General features: G+C 36.7%; 1 protein-coding gene across 1 annotated transcript in view; it reads right to left on the bottom strand.

Moving 5' to 3' along the window:
- Nucleotides 1–18,956, bottom strand: part of LOC132562304 (uncharacterized) — a 51,531-nt gene extending 32,575 nt beyond the window's left edge. Inside the window, exon 1 of the mRNA XM_060227046.1 lies at nucleotides 18,876–18,956. Coding sequence (XP_060083029.1) covers nucleotides 18,876–18,918 — 43 coding nt within the window. The 5' untranslated portion in view covers nucleotides 18,919–18,956. The remainder of the gene's footprint in view (nucleotides 1–18,875) is intronic.
- Nucleotides 18,957–24,887: the final 5,931 nt, after the last annotated feature.

Consider the following 24,887-nt stretch of genomic DNA (forward strand, 5'->3'; position numbering starts at 1 on the left):
TATACTTGGATTTGAGTGATGACGTAAAGCGTTGCATTTTTGAGAGTGTTCTAAACTTTGCCCGTGAATAACATTCGCAAAAGAATCAACAAGCATTTCCGGTACACGAAACAGTATAGCACGTAAGTAAGGTTATATGATACAAAACCTGGAATATGTTACAGCGTTAAAACAGATGTCAGACGAACAGACAGACAACCGGAAGAGCATTGCAATACTACCTCCGATCTCCATTGGGGTTTCATCTATAGAAAAAATGCACCGACAAGAATGTTTTTAATTTCCTCAGTCTTACACGGTCAGGGTATTTTAAACCAAAATGATTTTAAGGTTAGTATTTTGTGATGTTGACCTCATACAGAGTAAGTAACTGCGACGTTCAGACGTACTGTTAAACGAAAAACTGTTTTCGTAATTGTATGAGTCGGATTCGATGTGACGCTAGTGAGTTATGCGCCCGTTGAGTAATGGGCCAAACTTACTGCTTGCAGCTGTTAGCTGTAAGTGACTGTTTTAAAGGAGATTACAGCTATCGGAAATTTCGACATTCTTACTGTTTAAATTCAAGATAAGAACTGACACAGACGTAACAGAAGGTAAAAAAAGTCCTATTTTAGAGGACGAATGGTATCATAAAACGATTCACGAGCACACCGAACGTGTTTGTGATCTGTCGAGCCCTAGATTACAATGCTGGAGTCCTATTGTATGTAGGTTTGTACCGTATATGGGACACAAAAAAACTGTTTCAGCTTTTGAACCAGAAAACCCGTGGTTGAGCTGAGATGCTGAGGATGGGTGTCTTACAACATTTCAGTATTATATTTATTTATTAATCTGTTGAATTATTGAGTTGGTGATATATTCGTGAGGGAGAGAGGTATTCTTCAGGATGGAAAGTTATTCGTGAGGGACGTCAGATGTTTGTTAGAATAGTATCCAAGGCCTACTTACATAATTACAATTTATAACACCATACTCTGCATATAAGTACACAACCAGGTGCGTGTGCCTTATTACTTAAACGGTTAGGAAAATATTGAGACAACAACCCTTGGAATGCAACTCGCAATTACTGCAGCTGTTGTTCTCTTTGTTGAAGAAATATACAATTATACCTGCATGTACCCTTTAATATCACGATGTTCATGCACCGTTTTCTTCATAGCCTGTGTGATTGATATTATCCGTCCTACAAGTCTCAATTACATCAGGAACGATAACTTACTTTGTCAGACAGAAAATATTAATTATCTGCAGTGTTTAAATGGTATATAACCCTCGACATTGTGCTGGTCTGTGCCAAGTAATACCGTTTACATTCTTCGTTCGATGGTGCACTAGTGCACAAGGTTTTATGGTAATTCAAACACCCAGATCATAACGATAGGATTGATGACTGGTTTGGGAATCGACAACCGTTTAGAACTTTATGAACCAGACAACTTGTTGGTACTAACATATTTCCAGTGATTTCAGTAATGAAACACAGTCTGTATATCACAACACCTTCACTTTTTACGTCCCTATGCAGACAGCTAGTGTAAGAAGGTTTCGGTGCGCGTGCTAATCATTCACAATTAAGATAAACCTATTTGATGTCACCTTTCACATCTACATACTGAAAACCACATATTTCAACCTTGACAAAACCTTATTTGTTCAAAAGAATTGTTGAATTTATTAGTAATTGACCTTAAACTCGACCTTGACCGCCCCCTTCTTACACACACACACAACACACACACTCTCTCTCTCCCTTCCTCTCTCTCTCTCTCTTTTCTTCATCTCCATTCCTCCCAAAAACACATCAATCCCTTACTCACCCGAATCAGAGCAAGCAGAAATCCCTACATTTTGAAATCAATTGGAATGGACATGTAATTTAGAATCTGCACGTGCGGTCTGGAGAGTTTCACGGCTCTAGATGTACAATGAAGACTAGGGTAATTGGCTCACTGTATGATATAATGAGTTCAAGTTCCTGGCCGTATGTCACCGTGATGAAAAGCACGTGAAGGTTTTTCCTTTGAGTGTACATACATACAAAGTACTAAGTACAGTGACATATATTTCATTTACTGCAGAATTTATTCTTCCTGTCATAGAAAACGGAAAAAAAAACAACTAAAAATCCACATGTATCGCTAGGATATCGCAATTACACAGGGTTACAAAAGACATGTAAATGAGGTATTTCTTATTATTATTCTGTCTGCAGTATATACCTCGTCTTTGTAGAAGAAAACTGTGCAGTCTTTATTTCATCGTTCTCGTTGCTATTTGCTTTCGTTTTGGCCCCACTTGTATAAAATATCTCAATTTCAGATTTCCTCAAGCCCAGATTTTCCTCAGCTAATATCTCCTTGAAAATATCTTGTATGAAAATTCCTCAAGGAATTTCAGGACATCCTAGCCGATGCCTTCCTCCTGTTCCTTGAGAAAATTTTATACAAGCCGTTTTTGAGGAGATATCAGCAGAGGAAAATCTGGACTTGAGGAAATCTCAAGTTGAGATGTTTTATACAAGTGGGGCCTGGCCTATCTGACATCTTATGATACAGCATCGATTGACTTCACATAGTATTGTGTCTGTTTTAGGTAGACATTACAAAGATCAATCACGTGACACCATTTGTATTTCTTAAATATATAAATTATAACACACATGAATATACTGAAATTGAACGTAGAGCCGTATCCATCATATGATAGTGTGATATCACGTTGCTATTAGTTCACGTGGTACTGGTTCGAGACATAGCTTCAATTTTACCAGTCATCGAGGAGTTTATTATAGTATTTAATGTTTGAAATCAGAAACCTGCATTTCAAAACTTCAGAAAAACTTCACCTCAATTCGCTCTGCTTTAAGATCAAGTACCTCCACATCCGGGTTTTTTATGTCTCCGCTCTGGGTTAATGGTTGGTTAGAAGGGTTAGTTTACAATAAAGTGCTTGACTTCATTTGTGATGTACTGATATCAAAAACTTACTGAAAATCTATCTTACTTTTATATGTTAATCTTACACTTAATCTATTTTAGAATTTGATAATATTTCTCTTCATTCGTTACAAGAGTGGATTTTTGGGGGGATTTTTGAAACTTACCTAAAGAATTTAAAGAGTTTAATGTTCCACGCGATAATAGTTTGAATAAAGTTCTGTCTTTCAAAATAAACATTTCTCAAATATCTCGCCCTAAAATTCCAGACAAACGATTAGTATGTCGTGATGATTTCAAATACACAGTTGACTTTTGGCGTGTAAATGTCGCCATATGGCTACACACACACGTGCATCGTGAACGTTCTCATTTCCAGCCAATCACTGCGTGACTCTTGGTGTAGTTACTTAGCAACCGCCATCGTTATCGAGAGTATGATGAAGCGTTGACAAAGGTTATGCCTTTTTATGAAATGTCGCTCAAATTATCCCTCGAGATAATGTTTTTATTATTTAAACAGCCTCCTAACGTATATCTAACATCGCCTAGTAAAATGCCACGTAGAACATTAGTCTCTGTATCTGGCCAATCCTGATTTATTAGCTACACCAACATAATTTTTAAATAAAGCAACTTTTCCACTCGAAATAACAGCACTACAGTTTGAAAAAAACACATCTACTTTGTAACTTATCCAGCTAGTAGACCTTTAGAAAGAAACGATTAATTTATTTTATTTTTATCTTAAATACTGTTCCTTCAGTACATCTTTGGGTGATGTGTGTTGTTATGGAAACACAAGGAGACAACTTTTCTCTTATCTGTGTCGGCACGTTCTGAGTCCATCAATACGAGGGCATTATGTTAATTTTACACATGAATGATTTTAAAGCTCCTAAATAAATCTATATCGCGTGTCCGTCCTGCGTCAATTGCTCTCTGGACGAGAGTAACCGTAAATGCCATCTGTCACGGAGCTCTCCGCTGTAGAGCATTGTGCGATGGCTTATTCTGTTTAAGTGAATAGATCTCCAATAATTTCTGCCAATGGACTGTAAGATATTTCTACATTACGGTGGAGGTTACAGAAGTAGTTGACAGTAGAGAGGTAATGGCCATTAATATTGTTAATATTTTCGTGAAAGTGTCATACATGTATGAAGCCCAATAGAATTGTCTTTTTATGTTAAGGAAAATTTCAACAACTATAGATCATTTACACAGAGATATATCAATACTAGATAGTCCAATATATGCTCCAAACTATACATTAGTGTCTTTAAATCACGGTAATCGGTATCTTCATATCAAATGCTGTGCTTGGCATAATGTATATACCGTAATTAGATTTTTGTAATGTCAACCATCTTTTCCATTTTAAAACATTCAAGATACGAGGACCACTGAAGTGCTCGCGATTGCTTCCGGTTCCGGTACACGCGCAGGAGAACGTGTGAATTGTGCGATCTTGTTAGTACGAGACAGGTGTTACAAACAGGTGGTTTCAGCGAGTATATCAATTCGACCGTAGCGAAACCTACATGCTGGCATCGATAAAAGTCTCACTTTACTCTCGCCAATGTTACGTGAATGAAATTTCTTCTTGAACTATTTATACTGGATAAACCGCGACATTCTTTAAACACTGAATCTTCACCGAAACCTAAGAAATTATTGATGTTTCGTGTACAGAGAAACGGACAACTGTATATAAAGCGTGTTCTGTACAGATTGATAACATCAAGCGATATCATCAAAATAGGAACATAATTGAAACTTGATCATCATTGTTTGTCAATACCACCTTCTACTTCAAACTTGTCATACAGGACTATACTGCATTGATAAACAAATACTGATATAAATCGTAGAGGGCAACCATCAAAGAATGAAATCGGAAATATCTTAATATTGAAGGATAGAACAGTAACTGTACGGCAGGGGTCCTAACCTGGACGGAATACGGGGCACGATTTAGCCCTTAATATTGATAAAATCGACAGTCTGGGCTTCGTTTGAAATCCCTATAATTTCATTTACATGGTTGATTACAAAACTGTGAACGCTATGGCAGACGGAGGGTGTATTCACACAAGATCTTTAAAAAGAACAGAAAAAATAGAAGCAGTTGTGTGGTAGTGAAGAAGACGGATTCAACAGGTCAATATTATGACGTCATGTGTATGACAACAAAGCTACAAATGCTATCTGTCGGCATATTTGTACTGTATCTACACTTGCTAGTAATACATGTAGCACGCTCACAGTAAAACTTATTCGGCACCGAGACATTCGGTGAAATTTCGGTTCATTCAGTTTTTCTTAATCATATGAAACAGGTGCATTGAGGTGAAACCCATTTTGAAATTGGATGTTGCGTTATATATGTTCCGAACAAATTAAGGCAGATGACGGGGAATCGGTATTTTCACTTCCTTGTTGTTTGCTCATCAGACACACAGATACACATATAAATATCTCTGCACCATAACATACCGCGAAGACAATAAAACACCTATACGACAGCTCAAACTGACCCATAACCGACCAATAGGACGTTGTGATATTGCCTTTTGTCAATAACGCCCTTAGGGTTCCAGCTAATCACGGCATGGTCAACTTATTAAGTTCAGTAAGTATATAAAGAGGGATCAAAGATGTACTTTAACTTTCTTAACAGAAGTTCGACACTTGCACTCAATGTTAAACATTGATGTTTAAGCACCTCACCAACAACGATTGTAATGAATATTTATAGGAAAATCATGGACTTATAACGCAGATATTGTATGTCCCTTGCAAAATCTAACAGTAGTCTATAGAGCATACATGTGCCCAAGGAGCACTAATGACCGCGTAAGGAGTGGTCAGTTATAGGAGGGGCCAGTTCATCCGTGGCCAAGGTTATTCATGTAAAACATCAACAATACATAACGTCATGACGCAGCCATGCAGAACATGCGGCCAGAAAAACAAACGTTGATCTCAAATAACGTTGATCCGATCCGCGTAAGTGAAATAGATTTTATCCTACCGGACGGAGTACACGTTTACATGTTAAGTATACATTGATGGGTGACATTTTAATATTCATGTATTCATTTATCTACTTATTTGTAATATTTATCTCTCAGAGACAAGACGCGATGATCCCTTATTTATTAAGTGACATCTAATCAAACTGCAAAGCTTTTCAATTGATGCCCTTTTTATACACGTGACTATAACTATACAGCCGTAGTGAAATGGGATACCTGATTGAAGATTTAACAGTAGATCTCCATTTAACAAATTACGTATTATTTATGACCTTGACAGAAGAACTGACCTCTGAAATGTTGTCAATATCATGCCATCCCACATAAGTAGTATATATATTATTTCTATCTCTGTGGCAGCCCAGACTCACATATCATGGAAACGCGTTACTGCTGCCGAGACGTTGCCATTTTAACCTCTCTACATCAGTATGGGCCAATCTGTTTACAATTTATTTTCTATTAAAATATCTCGCCGCTCCCCTTGATAACATACCTTTAAAGTTTCCCCACTAAGTTTATCTTCCATATCGAAAACTTACAAGTGTATATCTGTGTTCGCAGCTACCGACAAAATCAACAACCCTTTTATCCTACCAACCTCTTCGAAAGTGATGAAATAACTTCGGCGGTGTAAAAAATGTTTTTAATCTTAACTAGCCATATATTCCCTAAACATTTCTGTTTTTCCGGATCACGCTTTGAACCCCAAAAACTCGTAGTCATCACAAGTCATACAGATTTTAATGTGATAAATTAGATTGATTTTCGAAATCGGCGTACTCGCAGTTTTAAAACCGAGATTTAACATATTAACGCTATTTTAAGTAGAAAAATGTGTTTATGACTAGTTGGAATATACCAAAGTTTCACTTTCTCAACACAACTAGTAGCCGACTGAGTGAGAACGAGAGAGTTCATTCCTCAGGCACTGAATTAGGTCTTACTGACATGTACATAAACTTGATTTTACAACAATTGCGAAACAAGTTACAAGTCTTCTGACAAACTGCTCGCCTGGGTGCTAGCGCGTAATGGGTCTTACCGAGAAAGGAAACCTTCATTTCATTTCATTAGCCGACCAGACACATTAAAATGTACAAAATGAGGTACATTATAGCACATTTTAAACCGGGGAAAACCATCGTGGTCGTGCAGGCGACCCCCCCATCTTTTCACCTCCATTCCGGGAATTGAACCGCGGATGCCTTTGTGAAAGGCGAGTGTGTTACCACTGCGCCACTCAGCCATTCTTACTGACAAATAACCGATAACGAGATATCGCTTTTAGTTGGCATGTCTCCGCTAGTTTTATATAATTCATGTGCATAAAAAGTCATTTTTAGATAATTCTTTGTTTTTCGAAACAACATTGAAGACTTTTAATTGATGACAGTGTTTAACGCTGTCAACACGATACCTGAATCTACGCGAGACCATGGGCAGCCAATATGATTGTAATTATCAAAGTGAATAAAATGCTGTCATGTTTCGTATACATAATTACACTTTACAGTTTATCTTGTAAAATCTTGTGAGATTACGCCATGATTCTGGTACAGAATAAAGAAAAAAGTGCATTGTGCTTGCGCCAACCAATGACTCAAAGGATTTATCAGATACCAACACAAACTACAATAATGTAATTGTTCATGGTGATATGTGACGGACTTCTCAAATGTTGTTCAATGAGGTATCTGCCAACTAATGCAAGGAGCTAGGTGCCACTTCAAAATGCCCTGGCTGTTCATAGGGCGATGAACTCGACTAACAAGAAAATAACACGCGTCCAGGCCATGTATTAGTGCGTGCCTGTCTGGAATTCCATGAAAAAGATATGCGTTATCAAAACTTGTCTTGACGATCAACATACACTGATAGCAGATGTTGAAATTCTTGCTACAACTACACACCGTAAAACAAACCAGGTGCTAGCTTCTGTAAGACATGAAGAATGGCGGAAGAAGCCAAACGGCCACCAGATGTCGCTTGGGTCAAGTATTTTACGTATCTCACTTTGAGGAGAGTTCCGCACTATTCTCAAATGTGTTACCTGTGACAGTATTGTGAATCGATGGTGTATTGTGAGCTTTTAAACATATTTTGTAACGGAAGTAACTTCGGAAGCAATCTACACTCAGAGCTGCCAAGAAAGCGCCTCTGTAGGAAAGTTTGAGCATAACAGTCACGACCCTTTACTTATGTTCTTTCCACACGCAAAACATTCCCACAGAACCCCTAGCAAGATACAAGTGGAATACTACACAATACACAATGCAAGAAAATGTGTTTACCCAGTTCCCATACAACTCGAGTACTCTTGTTTAAAATCACGTTACGACGCTTAGATGATGCTGTCTAAATGACGGATACAGTGATAAGTACTATACATCTTCAAGCATATGAATTCAAAACGTGTGATGAATAAAATTTGAACATTGACATACAAAAATTTTAAAGTCAAGAACGCCTGGTTAGAGATCAAGAACAGTTACAACTTTGTCAATTTATGTACGTATTGTCAAGTTTTAAAAGATACTATAGCCTCCTACTACAGACGCCTGACTCGACTGTTGTATATATAATATGAGCACGAGGTATGTCTGCCACTTTATCTCTAGTGTCTACCTACAGCTTTCGAGTTAACTTGACTGTTATAAAAATGTGAAATATTTCACGAGAGGAAAGAGTGCTTCAATGACACACTATAAAAATAAGCAAGATCTTAGCCCTAATGGGCGATACTTTCTTCCTGTTTATGTAAACAGATAGATGTAACTTAACGCCGGGTAGCCACAGGCGTCATATCTAATTACAGAATCTACTTGCTCTAATCTCGCGAGAGTTTGGTTACACATGTCAAGTTCCTTCTGTTAAAATGACACTTGGCCAGGGTGTCGACTGTCAGATCAAGTTACAGTGACCTACTTACAAATCTGGGTCAAAAATGTCATTCGTCGAGGAAGGGAGTGGCTCAATATTTGAAGAATTCCGTTGTGAAGTTGGATCGGATTGTTTGCTACAAGGATGAAATCGACACCATCTATTATGTTTTAATGTAAACTAAAATAGGTGGCCAGTGCGTCGTTTTGGGTATGTTGTACATAGACAAATCAGTTAAAGATATACTGGGGGAAATCCAGCAACCTCGGACCGGTTTTAGTAAGAACGTTTTACATATCAGTGTAACAAATCCATTACATCGCAAACTAGTGCCAGCTCCACTGGTAAAATATTCACTGCAAAAATAGATTACCTTAAGACACCCAGATTATATCATGAAGATTAAATCGCCTGTAAAATTGTGTAACGACAGATATAAACAGAAATGAAAATTCATAATCAAAGTGGCTGGCTTTTAACTTTTAAAACAAAGAGTGAACTCTAAAACACAATATCATGTTCATAAAATTATACATTTGTAGGACAGCATATATCTTAGGTACCGATTGGTCGTACAGAACAAGTTTAGATAAATTTGTAAACAGACAGAAGTACAAAAAAAACAACAATATGTCTGATCCCACAATGATATGGTTTTACTCAGCAAATGCTCCAAAACATCATGTTCGATAACTGATCATGTGACCCATAACCATTGTCCGTTGAACAAAAGATTGATATGAGTTACCGGGTGGGTCGACCCAAGAAGCTGTATCGATCGGATGACGACAGCTTTAAAGGGACAAAGGACACACGGCAATGTTCATAATGGGAAATGGATAAGTTTGATAGCCTTGTAGACTTTGTAGGGGAAAGAGCGTAATAAAATCACATTCCAATCTCTCCGTACGCATTTATTAAAAATAAATAAATTAATGAATAAATAAATTCTATATTTGTCTACTACGGTGTGGGAATCTGTAACACATCATAAATAGGGGGCGAACATCCTTAATGATGTTGAGGGTACATCCGACCATGTGCCATTAAATTGTTGCCCATTAAAGGATTATGAACAAAGAATTGTCATCTAGATCGATGAGTCGTTGTTCTGATTCATGGTCTAGATATTAGAGAGTTGGTTTGGGGTAGAACATTGGATAGCGGAGCGGCTGTAATGAGACTTTACACATAGGAAACAAATAAGTCCCCAATGTGTGGGTAGAGTGTTAGTCGGTGATTCATGACTTTGTATCATGTTGGTCAGATGTGTAGGAGAGAAAATCCCGATATCACGCTGCTTGTACTATACTGTGACAAAGATAACCATCTTTTTGATGAGTATGAACTTATGTCTGCGAGCAGTTTGGTAACTTTGAATTGATGTCTTTCTCCTTTTCTTAAAATTAAATTTCATTATCAAAAAATACACCGGATAAAGCAGGAATTTTATTTTAATGATGAAAACAGACCAGACACGGTCACGGTAACACAAAGAAGGCGTAGAGAGGGTGGGAGGGGGCGGGGTAGGGGGATTTCTGACGACGTCCTATCATTATAATTGTTTATATGTTTAAATAGGATCTCTTTATCTCTATCTTACGCTTATCATCTACGTCGTTAACAGTCCATTACGACTGACACCTCGTGCGCACGTGGGAGTTCACAGGGGCGTGGCCTTTCTTATCAGGATGGCAATATGGTGCCGTGCCGTCAATACTACACAGCACTGGGAAAGCTGGTTTTCCGGAATCTTTCCAGATTTTATTCATTAAATGATCAAACGGCTACCACAGTCTGTACAGGAATATGTACTCTACATACTCTGAATACATACACCATATTTATTCATTATTTGGTTACGAAAGATTCAGGAGTTATTGAGAATCATCTCAAAGTGAACGTTATCTTCCAACAATCAACTTCTCTTCTTGTTGGCCTTCGCAGTAAATTACGTGGGGTATTAGTTAAAGGATGTTGGGAGGGGGGGAGGGGGGGGGAGGGGGGGGGGAGTGGAGAACCTAACAAAAGCCCTACTAGAAGAAATAAAAGTGTTCTCCGACCCCTATATTTCTTCACGTCCAACTGATGGTTCGAACCCCGGTCGCCTGGTTGACAAGTGATTGAATCACCAGCTGACTAAAGCGTTTGTAATCCGTCTGAAGTTTAAGAAGAATGAGTCATCAATTTTGCTATCCTTGCCGCTTACACCATAAGCGAAAGAATATATCGGTACATGATAATACACCGTCTGGTGTCTCCGTGATGTATTCTATCGGTACATGATAATACACCGTCTGGTGTCTCCGTGATTACACCGTCTGGTGTCTCCGTGATGTATTCTATCGGTACATGATAATACACCGTCTGGTGTCTCCGTGATTTATTCTATCGGTACATGATAATACACCGTCTGGTGTCTCCGTGATAATACACCGTCTGGTTTCTCCGTGATGTATTCTATCGGTACATGATAATACACCGTCTGGTGTCTCCGTGATTTATTCTATCGGTACATGATAATACACCGTCTGGTGTCTCCGTGATGTATTCTATCGGTACATGAAACATACATTTGTTGACCACTAGAGTCATTAAACCGCCAAAGTGGACATAACCGGATACGAACTGTTATTCCCTTCCCCAGACAAAGGGTTTAACTTTTTGTGGTATGTGACATGAGAACATGTGTCATACTCTACGTTTATACTTGTTTTAATTGGTTTCTTGTGATTAATGTAATTGACCTCCAACACCCTAAAACAAATGACCTTTGGCCGTCTGACGGGCCCTTAAGCTCATCACATTTACGGTGAGACAGTCAAACAGTTCATCAATCCACGCCCACCTACTCCTACGTGACAATGCTCGTACACCAATCTCAAGGAAAAGTCATTTTATTCTTCACTGCAATAAAATCCAATTATAATTCCGGTTGACAAGGAACACTTTCGAATTCAACCTCCGTGTTTTAACACGGAATTATATTCTCAAGTGTTTCAACACTTGATTCAGAAACGCACTTCCGGAGTAGAAAACACTCGTTTGTTCCTGGTGTTATATTGTACCACGTTAAATTATATATGACCCTCCCTATGAAAGAAACAATTAGTATTCAGACCTTACAAACTGAAGGTAATTTGCTTGTATATTGTATAATGTTATTTCATAATTTTACGATATTCACAAACACTGCTGTATGACTATAAATAACTCGAAATAACAAACATGTCTTGATTTATTATCAGGACAGTCAACAAAAACGTAAATAGAGACTGACATCGGCCAATGTGGTTTATTACATAATGCATGCTTGTTTTATTTCTCAATGGTAATAAACAGGCGTTCCGATTAAAGTGCAAAATACAACTTCAGTGACGTCATTGGCCAACCCGTGGTCATGGGTGAAGGACTTAAATTGTACTGAACCGTGTCTTATAAACGAGAAAATGAAAATGATGGGGCGGGAGAGAGATGCGTCTAACACTAATCGTGATTTTCCCAGTTGATCTGGCAGTGTAAAGATTTTTTGTCACAGCAAGAATTGCAAATTTGAGAATGTCGCTCTGACTAACCACAAGAAATATACAAAACATAACAAACGCATGATATTATCCTCTGTCCACACATTGCACATCCTACATCCTCATTTACACTAGTAACGCAGAAAGACGGCTAGATTCCGGGCACAATCGGTGCCCACTAAATCAACGCATCGATAAGAAATTATTTTCCGTGGGTTGACTTCTGTGCAAATTCCTAACTGCGCCCAACCGTCAGGAAAATTAAATAGGACTGGTAACGATTACACTAACAAATATATGATGATCTTTAATTGGACGAAAATATTCATATATAACAACACTGAGTTTGTTAAAGGTTTTCTTCTAATTAATAAAATTGTAATAATTGTCGTTGGTTGAGCAGTACAACTGATTTCTAATGTCATACGGATCGAGATGAAAGCAATACAAATTCTCTTCATTTCGTAGAGTAAGACATATATTTGAGGGAATTCTGCTGATGTGTCTACTTCCCAACATTTATACATCAATCGAAATGGCAACATTCCGTGGATAGTTGGCTTCGTGTAATGGCGGATTAAGTTTGATAGAATCGTCCGACAGACTTCGATAATTACCAGGGATATACATGTCAGCCAGACTCTTTCTAATCTGTAGCGTTCTGTGTCCGATAACACGAATTTAACGGTTCGGAATACGACCTTGTAAAACAGTTTTTTGATAGATAAACTAAATATAGATTGGAATATTGTAAAATTATTGTGGAAACAGAATCCCAGCATTGTAGATTTCATGTCAATTTCAATACACAGGTGTCAGTGAAATGTGATTCCTGACATGTCGAGTGTACTTCGCGGGAAAGCACGTGTTTCATGTGTAATTTCAGGTTGTATATCTTTATGTCTTTCATCGAATTCCAAATGATCCAGGTTCCACGATGTATTTAGTGACTGTGCGATTTGTACTGTGGGTATGAATGAGTGTGTATGACGCTTTCGTCCCTCTTTCTCACGCCGATGTAATTGACGTTCCTACCTAATTGCCAACTGTACATGGGTGCCAACATTTTTGTCTACAAGTACAGAGTTAGATAACTCTCCATTCATCTCTGACATTGTCTCTTTGTCTGTCGCCGAACAGCTCAAGAAGTGTAGTCAGGACAATATTATTACAGAAACCAAACAGGTTTTATCATTTCTTAATTATGTTTGACATGGTCGTAAGAAAACACGTGACCATCTGCATCTATTATCCGACTTTTGATCACGAAATTATAATATCAATAGCAACGCGATGGAACTCTAACTGGGTATGGTATCGATTATATCGTTCTTCACTCTAATCATTTGATTATAAAGAATGATTTATTTTAGAGAATGTCCAACTTTAATCAATAAGCACCTTTTATGTATGACTGTCAGTAAAACAAGCGGATGGAGCTATACCCCAGCTCTTCCCTTACTCCAACCTCACCCAAATTCCAACAAAAAAAAAAGATGATAAAAACAATAAACTGAGAAATGGAGGCGAAAACGTCTGTCTCATCGTCCGGTTCTTTCCATTGAAAAACGAAGGGAAATTTGATGTCGTTGTGCTACGAGAACAGGGAAGCTTTTCGACATTTCTATTCCACCTTAATGTGACATAATATTGACATAACGTTTTGTTTTGATTTTACGGTACAACAATCTGTGTCTTAATTTGCAGGCCCCTGTGCGTCTGATCAATAACTATCTGTGTCTTAATTTGCAGGCCCCTGTGCGTCTGATCAATAACAATCTGTATCTTAATTTGCGGGCCCCTGTGCGTCTGTATCTTAATTTGCGGGCCCCTGTGCGTCTGATCAATAACTATCTGTATCTTAATTTGCGGGCCCCTGTGCGTCTGATCATTAACTACCTGCATCTTAATTTGTAGGCCCCTGTGCGTCTGACCATTAACTACCTGCATCTTAATTTGCAGGCCCCTGTGCGTCTGATCAATAACTATCTGCATCTTAATTTGCAGGCCCCTGTGCGTCTGATCAATAACTATCTGATCGCATATTCATAGTTCTCTGGTTGAAATTACTGAATACTAGCGTGTTACGATACATTTGTTTCTGTGCCAAATTTTATGTCTGTATGAAACATAAATTTCCCATTATCGGTGATTATGCTGTACGCGTAGTCTGGCCTAAATCCTTCCTCTTGTTCACAAATAAATATTTCAGTACCTCTTTGGTTGTAAAACATCAGGTGTCTTATCATTGGTGATGTTCGGGGACTGAATCTCCCAGGGATTATCTAATGCTCTCTCGTTGTATTTTAGCGACAATTCAAGCGGAAATGTAACTAATACAGATAACAAAATAGCCAATTAGTCCGTACAGGAATAAATACACTTAATAAAATAATCGACATTATACGTCTGTCAATTATAATGTATTATTGTGTTGTTGGCCGAATAGGACCCCCATTCCTAATGGCAATCCCTTTATGGTTCCCCGCTCCGAACATTAAAATTCCAAAACTAGCAAATTGTCAAAAACTGTGTATGACAGTGTTTACAGTATACAATTTGCTGACTGTGCTTCTACATATGACACAGGGAAACAGAAACATACTAATTATTACGAAATATTGATCATCTCAGATTTAGGGTTAAGGCACCTTCCGCATAATCAAAGCCATGCATCCCGTTCCCAAAGTAGTAAATAAAGGTAGACATTTCCAATACCACGATGTCATCAAGTTTTCAAAAATAGTGCAGAATTATTTTCCTGTATATACAATTACAAACAAATATCACCTTTGTTTTGTTTTTTATTTGTTTTTTTTTTTTTCAAGCAGACGTTTTGTTAGAAACGAACGGAATATAATGACGTCATCATAACCAAAAGCTAGCTATCCCTTCCACCTCCCTCCCTCAAAAACCAAACAAAAACTACGCAGTTGTCAAAATACTATCATAAAGGGTCGTGTTATCTTGTCAAAACTTTAATGATATGAAGCTCGCAATGCCGCAGATGTAGAAATTAACAAGGAGGCTAGAAAAGTGAACACGGATACAAACACAAAACACACTTTACAGAAATGGTTTCCACACAAGATTTTATACTCGATTCTTCAGTGTCCCGAGCACATCTGTAAATATACACATTTTTGAGTCATACGTTGCAAGCATGTTCTCGTGTAATTCTCGACGTGACAAATTTATCTGTCCGTCATAATGTGATCAGACTACCATATAAGGGCATGTCCACTTTCTGGTGGACAGCCAAGGTGAGCAATATATATATATGAAAGTATATATATATATATATATATGTGCTGTATCTATGACTAATCCCAATATCGATCTTCAATATACGTTTTGGACTGATTGGGTAGTAGCCCGTAACATCCAAATGAGTAACGCTATGAAGCCAAATTATGACTAACGCTTTCTAAGACTGAAATAGGCGGTCAAGGACACATTTCTATGTCATAATCGCTCGGAAATTGAGTCAAGACTGCTTGTATAGAGCTGGTGTCAAATATCAGTCAAGCTACCCTACATACCAGTTGTAAACAGATGTTTTTGGTTCAGTCAGTGAAATTTTTCACATCTGGATATTCAAGTAGAGAACCTGTTTTGAGTTAATTAACCTATTTACAAATGCTAACAAATTGTATAACCCCATTTATTATGTATAATGTAATGGGGGAGAAGCATTAGTAATGAGAAGGACGGAGGGAGGGACGCCCGGGGTTATAAGAGAGAGACGGGGACGCTAAACACTGGACTTGATGATTATATGTAAGGAGGAGGGGGGAGGGGGAGGGGTAACAAGAGAACGAGACAGGGGACCACTGTTAAGGACAAACTCGCTTGCCATCTGTGAACATTTTTTATTGCATAACTAAGTTAAAGAAAACTTCAGAAAAAAAAGGTTTCTATGGTAACAGGACGAGATGCTGAGTAAAAAGGTAGGAAATCGCCGAAACATATGACATTGTTTGGGCCCTTCAGTAATTCTTTTGCAATGCGAGGCTCCAGATGGGGACAACATACAAATCCCTGTAAAATAATCGATAAACAGACCTTGCTTTTGATTTAACTTCCCTTTTTTTGTCTATAAGCTCCGTTTGTTTTGCACTTTGCAGCTTTAAAAGATCTGAAAACAATACCGTGGATTTCGAAATTTCGGAATATATGTTAATGGTGAAAATAAAAGCTCGTGTGCCAAGGACAGTCTTGTGACATAATGTTCGGTCACGTGTTCCAAATCAAAATCACATGATGGTAAACAAAAAGGTCGAAAGTGAAAAATAAATTTGATACTTTACGGGACTGTCACCGAATAGGAAAACAAAACATAGCGTTGTGTTTACAGTATAATATTAACACAATCATGTTGTTGTGCACACTACATATAACAGATTGGTTTGTGTTTTAGGCAATATTGAAAGGTCACTGACTGTAGTCTGGTAATATATCTTTATTCATATAATTTTTGGCGATGGTTTTTTGTCGGGTGTTGATAAAAACCATTTATTGAATAGAAAATTCCGTGTTCCCAAGTGAGGCTTGAAAAAGTAGTCTGATCTCCTCTATCATGGCTAGAAAACGTAGCTAGCAAAAGTTAATTGTTAAAAATAGAGAGGGACGCAATTTATTTATCGCGTACATGGTTCGTGGTTTTTAAGAACGCCTGTCAAAGACCTTGAGGAATTAATGATGATAGGTATAATTTGGCGCGTTCTAAAGATCTCTTATATGTCAACGATTAGTGTCTTAGTCACCATCTATAAACAGTCCTAGTAAACAAACGATGAATGCCTTCAACACAAACAACACTGATATGGCTTAAACATATAATCATACTAATGAACACCAATGCCTAGTATCGTTGAGGTCCAGAAGCAGGATGTTTCCCACGGGCCGAAAACCAGACAAAATTTCCCCTGTCAGCGTAAGTGATAATCAGCCTTATTAAACCGAAATACTCCTTTATTAACGGTCCCAAACACAACCCTTTCAAACGTAGGTAATTTCCCTTGAATTGATACAACCCCCTTTCTTAAATATTTTAATGTATTCATCCTACCTATAAAGTGTCGTAGTAAATTCTATATCGTGTTTATCTGACCGGATTCTGTGTCCTCAGCTGATACACGTGTGTGTATACATGTGTGTATTTTGTATAGCAACATGCCTTCAGCCATGTCCCTACACAGGTAATTGATATCAATGGCTCTCCAACAAGCAAAATAACACCACTCAACCGGAACCACACATCATCACCCCCGGGCCATTCTTAGACTCACTAACACCGCTCGGTATCGATTTGGTTTCAGATAAGAGGAATATCTCAGATATACAGATTGGAGGAAGAACGGAAATCGTTTTCACGATAATTGTCTTCCTCCTCAATATATCACTTGTCGGTTTTGTCACCTATATTTACTGTATGATGTTACAAGCCATTTTGTTTTAATTACTATTTATAAAACAGTTTCAATTAATCAAATCGATATTTTCCTTTGTACGGAAGCTATATTTGTCGAGTAATTGTATAAAGAACAACATATTGCAGTTATGAAATACCCATTTCATTAAATCTCCCCATAGTGCCTCTCAGCTGGCAAAGGCAAAAACAGGCGTGCATTGCCCCTGCAGGGTCCACATAACATTCACATGAATATGCCAGTCAGTCAAGTAAAATAAATATCATAGTGACTGTGTAAATTAGAAAAATATATTTATCCAAGCCCCAGACAAAAAAGAAAATACCTATATGGTATTGAATCTAATACCCCCGTATGGCACCCCAGATTATAATGCAGATGACATGCATATTGTGGTACGGCTCCTGAGTCAGAAAATCCAAGACTTAGCCGGCGCATGAGCCGGTCGGCTGCGGTGACTTCATCGCGCCCATTGAATCATACGTACTGTAAAAACCCATATACCCCGTCATTATGCCAGTCAATATTATATGCTAATTTCATCTAATTCTATCCCAGACAATGCATGTGATTTGATTATCATAAAAAAAAAACATATGACAAATCAGGTTTTAACATAAGTAAATTTCACAAAATTAGAAATGTCATTTTAGTTTTAAACGATTTGAAAATTTTGTCATCTTTGATATATAAATGAGATGATACTTGCGATAAAACATTTTAAATTTGTTTTCCTTTGTTATAAAATTATAAATTATAAAGCGACATTTTGCATATTTTATTTGAAAATGAAAATTTCCAAAGAAAAGGAAACGAGTACCGGCGGCCGCCGCGATTCCAGTATGCAGCCGATTCCCTGCAGCTTTTCAATAGACAATCTCGTCTAACAGCCGTTAATATCAAACAGCAAAAATCTCACTTACCTTTTCATACAGGCGTTATTTCTTCTTTCATATTTATAAAACAACATTCACAGAATAATTTGTTCAAATTCCGTAATTTTCCATCGCTTAGAATGCCTAGAAAAGTAAATTCGATATTCGTACTTACGGGTCGTCTCTGATACAGCAGCCATGGTTGACATAGAGATCATTCGAATGAGAAAAGCCGGCGTCTGCTTCTGCTGAGAATTGAAAACGAGGCTACCAGAGCTGAGTCACACCCTGGATAAATTGACATACGTTTTGGCGGAGATGAAGGGAGATAACTCCGGGTTTTCGTCTGGGTTGCGAAGTAAAGGCTTCTGTTGCGTGCTTCTATTTTTTATGTAAAGTGAGAGGGGTGTACATGATGCATGGTTGGAAGTCGATTTTACTGCTATGATTAAATAGTATAGAAGTAATAGTGACTCAGTTTACATGTCAGGCTTCCCTTACATAAAGACAATTACATATACTAATTTAAATGCATAGCTCTATATTAACAACACACTTAAATCATATTCTTCTACGACTGATAGTAAAATTGAAATAAAACATTTAAGAATGTTAAGGCAGGATCAAGATTGAGGAATTGGAGTTCATCGTCTTACTAAATATACATTGCATGTGAAAAAGAAAAAAAAAACTAAAAAAGCGGAAAAAAAAAAAACACACACAAATAGATAAATTAATGAAACCGGAGGTAGGTTCAATATTTGTGTAAAGGTTACATGGAATATTTGATTGTTGTCAAGATATCCCAACAAGTAACTCATTAAAATGCATCGCACATTACACGTGTCTATCAATGTTGACACACGTACATACACAGATTAATTCATCAACATTTAAAGGCACACGTGTGTAACATATATAGGGTTCATAACACACATTGTTATAATGTATTTAGAATGCAGTCAGGCGAAGATAATTAATTATGCTAATTGACGAATTTTGTGTTTTGTTTGTTGCTTTGTGTGTATTTGTTTCACCAAGATATTCGCTAGGTTTTGATGAAATATTTCCGTTTTTCAACATTGTCTTTATATTGTTATCACAATATTTGTACAATCAATCTTAAAAATAAGTCTACCATATTCAAAACGGTTAATATCCCAAAAGTTCCGTGATTTGTATATGGGCAAGAATTCGCTAATGAAATTTAAGTGTCAAAATAGTTTATCCAATAAAAAACAAACAAAATCATGTAAGTATGGAGAATAAACATTGTTTATATATTAAAGTTGTTTTATTTTTATCGTCATATGAAAAACAAATTTATCTAATTGATTAAATAACAAGGAAGCAGCACAAGTTGTACGCCGCCAGTGGATAGATTATAGGCAAAAAGTGTGACATTTCTGCAGTAGTGAAACTTCTAGTCGTATTTATTAAATGCCTGAAGAATTGTGGTGCTGTAAAAGTTGTTAATCAACTGCAAAATGATCGGTCTATCGATAAAAAACGCTTTTTCTTTGGACAGGATTTTATTAATGCTGCAAAAAATAGACCAATGTACGTAACTTTTCGCGTCAACAAACGTTACGTGCACGTTTCCCTCAGTAAATTTATTCGGAAACGCATCATCGACACGACATTTTTTACGAAGTGTCAACACAAGGTACGATATGATTGTCATAATTTTCATCAATCAACTGGAGTTCGGAAAATATATCAGGTAATAAAATATAATTAATTTTCGTGTCCAAACTACCCTGAAATACCCCCTCTCTTTGTTGTATTTCTGTAACAGATCGCGTAACGATAATATTTTTTTTGCGATATTACGATCCGCTCCAAGTAACGTTAACACGTGGCTATGCAGTTTTCCAAAATAGCGTCTATCGGTGTAGAAGAAATCGAGGAGACCACGGAATCTGGTAATTTTGATCACATAACAAAGTGTTACGCACACATTCGGAGTAAAATATGATCTTTGATAATGTTGTGTGATTTTTTCTTTGTATTTTTTAACAAAAAAAAACCCCAGTAGATCTGGTATTTGAAACAGGTTTGACCTCACGATAGCGATTTTTTGGAGGGAACGATTTCCGTACGTATCCTTGACTCGAAAATAAATAGTTGCACGTTTTTGGTGTCAGTGTTACATGCGACTACTCAAACGATATTATATTTGATATATGTGGGAGTATAATTATAATTTACATACAGATAGTGTATTGGGGGGGGGGGGGGGGGGGGGGGGGGGCTTTTTATATGTTTTAATAGTATTTCTGGCATGCTTTATGCTTTATGATTCATATTTTTTTGTGTCCATGTTACATGCAACATATGTGTAACTACTTTATTACTGAAATGAGAAGGTTGCAATAATATTGATAGAATTTTCTTTATACGACAGTAACACAATGAAAAAAGAATTGTCTTGTTTACCAAGAACATAATTCTGATTATATTTATCACTTAATAATTGCACGTAACATTGACAGAACAATAAGAGGAAACCTGTTTTCATAGAATTTCTGAAATACATGATAAATTTAAAAAATGCAATTTTTTAAGTCGAGATGATGGACAATGTTTTGAGATAAACAAACCTAATACTAACCTTTAAACAGGTCAAAGAACCATCATAGTTTGGGAATAGTGTCAATGTTACATGCTCTAAATTAATTAATTCTCTTTGTTCTTAACGGAAGTAAGTTTCAAAATGATTTTTTGTTACACATAGGAAGACACCATTTACAGTTATACTTCAAACAAAATTTGTAGGCTTATGAATATTTTTATTTTTTACTTGCAATGTCACACATAGGGTTACATTAGCTAATTCTTGCCCATGTAGCAGAAAAATATTTAGTTCATTGGAGTAAATTGACAGGTTGGCAGTTAATATATTTTTCTTGTATGATCGCTGCTTATCCCACATCCTTATTTTTCTTCGGCACATTTTGATATTCCTGTTATTAAGATTTCTGTCACGTGAGGAAGCTTTGCGCCTCTCCGATACCATTATCACACGATCACCATCGCCATCACGTGACACTCGGGATTCTACCATACGTCCCCTGAGTGTAAGAAGACTTCTGTTGAGGTAGTGTCTGTTTTTCAAAGCATCAACACATCGAGATATGAGATAGTCAAAACACAGAAAAAAAGAGGGGTTCCCTCACAAGGAATATGGTGATTGTCTTCTCAGACAAATAAGGTTCACATTATTGAATTTGGAGTGAGGGAGATTTTCACGGGAGTATCACCAATGAACATTCACGGACCTGTTCTCTATGTACTTTTTTCATAGATGACCGTCTAAATTTTCTTTTGTTCATATCCCCCCCCCCCCCAACAGATTTTTTCTTTATTGTTTTTATATGATCATCACACTGTGTCTCTTTTTACAGTCTATACTATCTTAGATATATCTCCATCCCATACAAACCTTATAAACAGAATTTAGTGGAAACGGGAATGCAACCCACCAACTACACGTCACTGACCTCCTGCATAAGAAAGTTAAAGAAATGGAAAAATCCGACCAACTTGGACTAAACTACACTCATGTTCAAAATCAGAAGATTGTGTTCAGGGAATTTATTTAGAATACAGAAATGTGGAAAATTGTGTGAAATCCAAACTGCATTATTGTATTTTCTGATTCGTGATTCTAACGTTTGCGAGAAAGTAAGAAGAAATGGAAATAACTTGTCTAAATGTAAATGAGTATGACGTCGGCCATGTCAAAAAATGGATTTTATATTGTGTGGTTGTCAAATATATGTCTCCATTGTTTTCTCTAATCTTTTGTTTGTTTATTTCAGCTCTAAGTTATATTTGATGTTGTTCGATGTGTTGTTTTATTTAAGACGCAGTTCCGGTTTATCTGTAGAAGATGCTGGAAAACACCGTAGACAGTTTTGTCTTAAGAAATAGTTTGATCCCTATAGTCCACAGAACAATGTGGAAGATTTGATCAGAAACTTGTGATAAATAGTATTGTATGTAATGAATGACGCCATCGTCACGAGACTTAGGTAAAGTTGTGAGGAAAATCAGCGGCCATATTGAAATTTAGTATAAACCGTTGTGTTTTGTGCCTTTATCTTGAAGATCATTATCAAAATCTGATTGATCTTAAACATGCCAGGTTATTGATCTCTTAAACCTCCCGTCGTGTAACACCTTAACGAGATTCCAATGGCTGAAACACGTGTAAGTAACTCCCCACCAACCAACTGCACCTTTCTCGTTTAAAATATGATCATATTTCACGGCACTAAAATTCTGTGTATGACATATTTTGCTCCATGTAGTACGCTAACTTAGTAATATACATTACAAGCTCTTAGACATATAATTATGTAGTTGTGTATATTTTTTTCTAAATATCAAATGTCAAAAGATTAAAATATTGCTTTCATGAATGTCAGTTTGATTATACAATTCTTTTTAAAACATTTTTAAAAATGATAAAGATTTCTTTCATCGTCAAAACTTCAACGAGTTAGTTTCAAGTCTAAACTGTTTCCTACAATAAACTACCCTACATATGCAGCATCACACTAGAAACATCGCTACCTTAATAGTTGATACTATCGTTATACATTTAGAAATTAGACGACTTTGTGTTAAGTTCTGATATCGTGTGGAGATATCTCCTTTGGTTGATAAATAAGAACAGCTAGTATACATTGGAACATTTCTGACCCGTTGTTGGCACTATTTAACTTATTTTACCTCTTAATGTCAGTGTCATCGATGCTATTGTAGGATGTTAGTGTAATTTTACATTATTTATCTATCAAATGGATTTTACGTCCACTATTTCTGCCTTGAGGCCTTTAAGTGGATGACGTCAGTTTGGTTAGAACAACCAGTAGTAAAATGTATAAAGTATGTATTTATAACATGTATGTACAACCTTACATGCAGATAGACCAAGGACTTGGTGTAAAGTAACCTCACATCAAATCCCAAGTAAAATATCATACAAGGTTTTGTAAATCCATGTACATTTACTAAGAATTTAAGCAGAAGAAAGCTTGGTTGAAGTTCTCTCTGGACATAAATCGTAGGTGAAAGGGAGACAAATCTTGATAAATTTTTGGTCATGTGAAATGTGTGGTGATGTATGTATGTGGACTAAGACCACAATTAATTTCACTATATGTTTCATTGTAACATTAAAATTCATAACTAAGTCCCAAAGTTTCATCTGCAAATTTCCATTTCACCTGGCCAAGATCAACATCTGAGAAGCAAAATGTAAAAGTTTCAACCCATCATGTTGGGCATTTTCTGGAGATATACCTCCATGTGTGTCACCAACGTCAATTATATACATCCGGGTCAGGGGTAAAGGTGAAAACAGGACTTTTTACACCGGATCCTGCAGCACAAAATACATGTTCAATATGAATGATTTACACACTGACAGTTAGATTATCATCTCTATAACACATCTACATCAAATTTATAGGCAAACATCCAATTCAAAGAGGCATATTATTTTTTTCCCTAATATACATACATTTTTAGGGACTTCATTTAATTGTGGTCTTAGTCCTATTATAGGACACTTTTTTTTTAATTTAAAAAAGAAATATTTTCATCAACTGTGAGCTATTTCAAACATTTTGGCGTAAACAGAATCAGCATAGGTCAAATAAAACAGGAGTTATGAAGAATTGAAAAACCCCTCTCAGACTGAGATTTTAACTCAGTTTTACATACACTTTGCTGTACATATCACAGACACCAAGTGTCAGGAAAAATGAAACAGATTTCGCAATTATTAAGATATTTCAGTTCTGTAAATTGGTATATGAACTTGAATAAGTCCTACATATACCTATACAAAAACGTTTCTCAATTTCAAATTACAACTTCATCTTTTTGTAGAATTTTTTTTTTTTTTAAATTACCAAATTTCAATATTAACTGCACATTTAATCTGCTTTAAAGCATTTTTCAGCTTTGATTTGGACATGAAATAATCAATAGATAACAGTAAAGACTTGCAGTAAACAATCACAGTGAATGACACCCATTGGACTAACTAACAGCCACATGTATACATACACAGACTATCCATGCCAAAGACAGGGGGTGGGGGTGGATGTTCTCTTTGGGCCTTTCTGTTTACTTATGGGGGCTCTCCCTGTTTCTTAAACACCTTTGATGT

The sequence above is a fragment of the Ylistrum balloti genome, unplaced genomic scaffold (assembly GCF_031769215.1).
Source record: "Ylistrum balloti isolate Yb309-2 unplaced genomic scaffold, AGI_CSIRO_Ybal_v1 Utg371390, whole genome shotgun sequence".
Lineage (NCBI taxonomy): Eukaryota > Metazoa > Mollusca > Bivalvia > Pectinida > Pectinidae > Ylistrum > Ylistrum balloti.